The 6,484-nt window shown below is 66.6% G+C and overlaps 1 protein-coding gene across 1 annotated transcript in view; it reads left to right on the plus strand.

Moving 5' to 3' along the window:
• Nucleotides 1–4,501, plus strand: part of RBM38 (RNA binding motif protein 38) — a 14,060-nt gene extending 9,559 nt beyond the window's left edge. The window contains exon 4 of the mRNA XM_029917308.1: nucleotides 3,642–4,501. Coding sequence (XP_029773168.1) covers nucleotides 3,642–3,945 — 304 coding nt within the window. The 3' untranslated portion in view covers nucleotides 3,946–4,501. The remainder of the gene's footprint in view (nucleotides 1–3,641) is intronic.
• The last annotated feature ends 1,983 nt before the right edge of the window (nucleotides 4,502–6,484 follow it).

A 6,484-nucleotide genomic window follows, 5' to 3' on the forward strand; every position in this document is an offset into this window, starting at 1 on the left:
CTGGGCCCTCGTCCTTGTGGGCACAGGCACCGGGCAGCAGGTGGACAAGGAGGCGACACTGCCGTTCCCTGGCCGTGGGAGCGTGCGAAATGCGGCGACACGGCCCCTCTTGTGGCTCCGAAGTGCTTTATGGGTTTTCTCAGGCTTTTTGCATGGGGGAGTGGGGCAGAGCCCCATGGGAGACAGGTGAATAGATGCAGGGGTGCAGTCTCCTGGTGTGTCCAGAAGCCGTGTCTCCCTTCCTCCTCAACCTAACAGTTCCTCCATCACCGGGGAGGCTGGGACGGAGGTCCGGTCCCGACAGCGTTGAGTATGGAGCCTGGTAGGTGTGACCGCTGCCTCACCCGGCTGGACCCTGGGGACAGGTGGCCAGAACCCCGTCTGTCGGTCTGTCTTACTACTATTGTATTTATTTATGAAGTTTATGTTGAGAGAGAGAGCGTGTGTGTGGAGCGGGGAGGGGCGGGGGTTCCCAGCAGGCTCTGCGCTCCGACACCGGCTCCGTCTCCCCAACCGCGAGACTGTGACCTGAGCCGGTCAGGAGCCGGACGCTCAGCCGCCCAGGCGCCTGGAACCTGTCATTCTCGCCATCCCGATCCTTCTGTGTGGACAGTGTGAGGCCCAATCTAGGCAGTGGCTTGAGTGTGGGCGTGTATCAGGATCCCCCGGGGCCTGTCACCCTCTCTGACTCCTCAGTCTGCAGGGACCTGCATTTTTGGCAGATGCTCCGGGAGTGTCTAAGGCAGGGGCGTCCCCGCCCATGTTTGGAGAAGTTCTGGGCTTCGGTCTCTGGCTAAGGAATGTTCCCGAGGCTCTGGGGGGCCGGGCGGGGGCTCTCCTGGAGCCTGGACTTCCCAGTGGGCACTGCCCCAGGACCTGTCCGTCGTGTCTCCTTGTCACTCCTTTCCCGGGAGGCATCCTGGCTGTGGGAGGCCCTTGTCATTCTCAGTGGGGAGCCTGGTCTCTGTGGGCACACTGTGTGCCCGGCATCCCAGAGCTAGGCCTTGGGCGAGGCCCTGGGGGTCAGGAGGTGCGGGCCAGGCGGGGATGGCCTTGAGCTGCGGGGTGCAGGTGGGGCGGGGGGCGGGGGGGGGGGGGAGGAAGGAGGCCTCTAAGCGGATAGCCTGGTGCTCCCGCCCAGCTCCTCCTGCCACACACGCTCTCTAGCCCTCAGCCTTTTCCTTGCTGTTCCCCCTTGGCTGCTCTGTCTTGTTCTCGGGGCTCAGTGCAGTTGCTCTCTCCTCCGAGAAGCCCTCCCTGACCACCCCCCACAGTGGGGCCTCTGGTTCCTGGATTGGTATGTTTGTGTGGGTCCCTCCTGGAATGTGAGTCGTAGGCCCGCGGCTGTGCGGTCTGGTCTCCGCCCTCTCCCTCTTCGCTGCTGAGCAGAATTTGAACCCAGGCCTGGCCCTCTGCACGCCGGAGGAGGCGTGGGGGTGCTGGAGGGGGATCCCGGCCTCTTGGCAAACACGGCGGAGGGTGGGGGTGGGGAGGCCCGCGGCTGCCAGCCGGGCTGTGTTGCCGTGGTGACCCTGGGGCGCGCTGCTCGGAGGGCAGCGGGGAGGGTGACGCGGTGGCTGCTGGTGGCCCCGCAGGCACGGGCAGGTGCGCCCTGGGCTCCCACCCGGGCCCGCTGCCAGCCCCGTCCCAGCCCCGCGCCCTGTGCCGTAGCCGCGAGGCTCGCTCCGTCCGCTCTGTTGTCTAACGCCAGGCCACCAGCGTGAAGCGTGTTCAGAGCCACTGCACTGCCCGGCCCGACTCGCTCCTCAGCCCGAGGGGACCCCGTTCGCGCACACGGCCCGGCCCGGCCCGGCCCGAAGCCCCTCGTGCTGTGCCACCGTGCCCCCCGGGTTTGCCTGTGTGGACGTGTCCTGTCGGGGGGACCCACGTTCTGGGGCCGGGTCTGGCGTCCTCTGCTCGGCGCGTCCTCAGGGCTCCTCCACGCCGTGGCCCGTGTCGTACCCCAGCGCCGCGTGGTCGGTCCCACCGCAGGGGCCTGTGGCCCTCGGGAGTCCTGCCCCTTCTTCCTGTTGTGCTCGGAGCCCATCTGCCCCCTGATGCCCCACGCAGCCCTCGCCGGCCCCCGTGCACTCGGGACATTGTGAGGCAGGGCGTCCCTGCCCCCGTGTAGACCGCACCTCGGCTCTGCTGCTCGGTCCCTCCCGGCGGCGCAGAGGCGGCGGCACGGGGCTGAGCCTGGGCCGCCTGGCCTCACCGCCACCGCGTGTGGCGCGTCTGGAGGGACACTGGATGTGGCTGTGGCCCCTGCGGGTGACGCCCGGCCTCCTCGGGCTCGTCCTGGTCCTGTGGGGGCTGCTGTGGGTCCCTCAGCACACCTGTCTGCGTTCCTGAGCGAGGGGTCCCTGTGGGGGGAGAGCTCCGCACCCAGTGGCGCCCCGTTCTTTCCGAACAGCTTCTCTTGGGGCCAGGGGCCAGGCAGGGGTGGTGGGCCCCGCCCACGGGTGCAGAAGGGAGTTGGGGTCCGGGGCCCCCATGCTGGTGTGAGAAGAGGTGGAGGAGAGGCTGATGCCGAGGGCCCTGCCTGGCAAGGGTGCCATGTACCTGACGGGCCGTGAGGCCCAGAGAGGCCCGGCCACCGGCCCAGGGCCGCCCAGCGTCTGGTTGGCAGAGCAGGCCTGCCCCGACACTGCCTTCCTGCGCCCTGCTTCCCCATCTGTGACGCGCGGGGCTCCCTCCCTGCCTGGAGGCTGGTGCGCAGAAACGGTTTTGCACGCTAGCCTGCAGCGTGGGACAAACACGCGGGTCAGGAGGGTCCCCATCGCTTTATGGCCGTGAGGCCTTGCAAGCCTCAGACCCTCCGAGCCCCATTCTCTGTTGTGAACTGAGAGGGTGATGTGAGGGGGGTTTGGACCTGGCACTGTGGGCACTGGGGGGTGGTCGGGGGGCATCGGAGGGCACTGGGTATGGCCAGGGGGCACTGGGGGGGACTGGGGGCAGTCGGGGGCTGCGGGGGGTGGTCAGGGGACATTGGGGGACACTGGGTGTGGTCAGGGAACACTGGAGGCGCTGGGGGGCGGTCGATGGCCTTGCTCCCAGGGCATCCTCTTCATCGGCACTGATGTCCTTCGTGCCGCGCCCCGTGGTTCTCACCGAGCGGCGCCCCGAGCTGCTGTGGGCCGCGGTGACGGAGGCAAGGCTCCGTAGAGCTCGGGGGGGAGGGCAGGGCGGTGCGGCGTGTCCTCTGGCGGTGACGGCTGTTGGGAAGATGAGCAGGAAGTGGAGGCCGGGGGGTGAGCTGGGCAGGCACACGGGGCCATCCTGGATTTGATGCTCTGCTGTCACTCTCTGAGTCATTTTTGAGCCTGGGACCCCCAAATCACACAGCTGGGCCCATGGGGGGAGGGCTGGAGTGTGGAGTGTTGGGTTGGGCCAGGGGTGCCTGGGAAGGGCTCGCTGAGGAGGGGGGCTCTGTGGATAGCTGGGGAAAGTGTGCTGTGTGCGGTGGGAACAGTCTGGGCAAACAGTGCAAAGGCCCTGTGGTAGCTCAAGGAAGATGTTGCCATCCGCATTTTACAGATGTGCAGTCGCCTCGGGAGCGGGGACACCAGCCGGAGCCAGCTCCCCGCTGCTCTGTCGCCTGACCCTGACCCTGACCCTGACCCTCTGTTTGGCCCCCACAGGCTGACCCCCCATTACATCTACCCGCAAGCCATCGTCCAACCCAGCGTGGTGATCCCGGCGGCCCCGGTGCCGTCGCTGTCCTCGTCCTACATCGAGTACCCGCCAGCCAGCCCGGCCTATGCCCAGTACCCGCCGGCCACGTTTGACCAGTACCCGTATGCCGCCTCGCCCGCCACGGCCGCCAGCTTTGTGGGCTACGGCTACCCGGCCGCCGTGCCCCCGGCCCTGTCGGCCGCCGCCCCCGCGGGCACCACGTTCGTGCAGTACCAGCCTCCGCAGCTGCAGCCCGACAGGATGCAGTGACAGCCCCGCCGCCCGCACACGTTCCTCCGGGGACCCCGCGGGAGCCCCGCCCGACCCCGGACGGCCTGGAGACCACTTCCCTTTCAAGCCAGGACCCGCCGCGTCTCAAGGGGGGACTTTGGGAAACAGGAATGGCCGAGAGCTCTTTGAAGATACAACTCAGACCTCGCACACACCGCCAGCCTTCTGCCTGCCCCTGCCCGTGCCCCCGGCGCCCACAGACCTGTCCCCCGGCCCTGCCCGGGGCCCTCTCGCCCCTCCACAGACCGGCTGCCCTGCGTCCGGCTCGGAGACGCCTTGCTCCGGGGACGCCCGGGAGCAGCAGAAGCGACGGCGAGCGGGGGCGGGGGCGTGGGGGGCCGGCGCCTCCAGAACCCGCATTTTCTAGACGGCAGCCGGCCCACACTGCGGCGGGGAGCCGGCCCGCTTCCCCTTCTGTTGAGCTGCAACTTTTTTCTTCTCGTCCTTGTTTTGCTAAGATGATTTCAGAGTCGTAGTCTATTTTTTCAACAGGAACTCCCACCACCAAGAATCCAGCACCTATTTTTGACTTTGAGAGACTCACTTTTGTCGATGGCTCCGCCCAAGAAGGCCGGGGCAGCGCAGTGTTTCCGTGTGAAGCACCTGCCGGCTCCCGGGGGGGGGGGGGGGGGGGGGGGGGGGGGCGGGAGCCCCTCGGGGTGCGGGCGCCTCCAGCAGGAAGCCCTCTCAGTCTGTCCCCCTGCCGGCCACACAGGGCGGGAGGGGGTGTGGCCCGAGGTGGTGCTGGCAGAGGGGTGGTGCACCTGCTCCCAGCACAGACCCACACGCCTCGCCGGCCCTCCCTCGTGGCATCGCCCGCTCCGTGCCGGCCGGGGTGCCTGGCGGAGACACGTCCTGCCTTCCTGGAAGGGTGCTCAGCCTGGGTGGGGAGGCGAGAGGTTCCAACAGGCCGCCACGGGGTTGGGGGGGGGGCCTGGACAGGGCCCCTGGGCTGTGCAGGGGCCCCCACTCAGGAAGAGGGCAGTGAGCCGAGGTGCAGGCTCGCGCAGGGGACGGGTGGAAGGGTTTGGGGAGGGCGGGCCACCAAGCTGGGGGCACTGGGGGAACTCCTTCGGACCTACCTCAGGGAAGTGGGTGGCCTCGGGGGGCCGGCCGACGTGGGCACATGCCTCGCGGCAGGCCTAGTAGAGAGTCGAAGCCCAGAAAATAAAGGTAGCTAATATTATAATAATATTTTTATTAGAACGTTCTGATTATAAAAATAAAACTTGGTTCTTTAAAGAAAACCTGGGTCTGTAATTTCTCTCTTGAACAGGGAGCCTCGGCTGTCGCTGCCCCCCCTCCCCCGCCTCCCTGCCACAGCGGTCCCTTGGTGTCACTGCTATGGAGCCGGGCATTTTGGTCAAGTGTCGGTCGAGCCCCTACCTGGCATTGGCCTCTGGGTGTCCAGAGTGACTGGACAGACGCAGTCCTGTTTCCACCCACTTTTCGCAAACTCGAGGAGGAGCTGACACCCCCACTGGGTGCGTGCTCCCCAAAGTCTGCTTAAAACCCGGGGTGGAGGACTGACTCGCTCACGAAGGCGAGAGCTGTGAGTGGCGTCCTAGCAATGGGGGCCGGGGCGGGCCCGGGGGCTGGCGTGGGTGGTGGCTCCCAGAACCCCGTGGAATGGGAGGGTGCTTCTGGGAGAACCTGAGTGAGGGCTGCTGAGAGCAGAGAACAGTGTCGGCCAGCTGCCCCGGGGGATGCTGGGAGGCAGGCAGGGTGTAAGGTCAAGGAAGGGAAGTCCTATCCAGGGCTGAGGGGGCCCAGCCCAGGGATAGTTCTAGCATTTCCCAGAGCTCCGCCGGAGCCCCAACTGCATGCTGGAGAAATCACAGGGGACTCACAGAGGAGGCGTTCAGCCTGGAGAGGAGATGAGTTCATTCCAAGAAACCTGTGTCAGAGGCAAAGCACTGGAGAGAGTCACCCACACAGTGGACGTGATGCCACCCACTGGGGTGTGTGATCTAGTGGGGTGACCTCACAAGCCTATAAACAGGATAGTTTTGGCTGCTCATCAGCACTGTGAAGCAGGTCTCACAGGGTCCTGGAGAATGGGGTCTAGGCAGACAGCAAGTGCAAAGGCCCTGGGGTAGGATGCATGGCCTGACGGGGCCAGGGTGGCTGGAGAAGGGGCAGCGAGGGGAATGTGGCAGGAGGACCTGAGTTCAGGGTAGCGATAGACCCCAGGGGCGGCCCTGCTGTGGGGCGCAGTCAAGGGGGGGTGGCAGTGCGCACACATGACCTGATGAGCTTAGCGCAGTGTGGTCTGATCTCCACTGTCAGCAGAGAGACCCCTGAGCCTGGGAGGGGGTGAGTGCCACGGCTGGGCTGCACGGGATGGGGGGCCCAGCGGGAATGGAATGGGGATGCTGGTGAGGGGCCCGGACTGACCTGAGGCTTGGGGGTCTCACGTTGGGCATACTTGGGGCCAGGTGTCCTCCAGGCACCAGGCTTACCCTCCCAGATTGGGCCCCATGACAAGCCATCGGTCCCCATCTGTCATCCGCCCCAG

The sequence above is a fragment of the Suricata suricatta genome, chromosome 12, assembly GCF_006229205.1.
Source record: "Suricata suricatta isolate VVHF042 chromosome 12, meerkat_22Aug2017_6uvM2_HiC, whole genome shotgun sequence".
NCBI classification, from domain to species: domain Eukaryota; kingdom Metazoa; phylum Chordata; class Mammalia; order Carnivora; family Herpestidae; genus Suricata; species Suricata suricatta.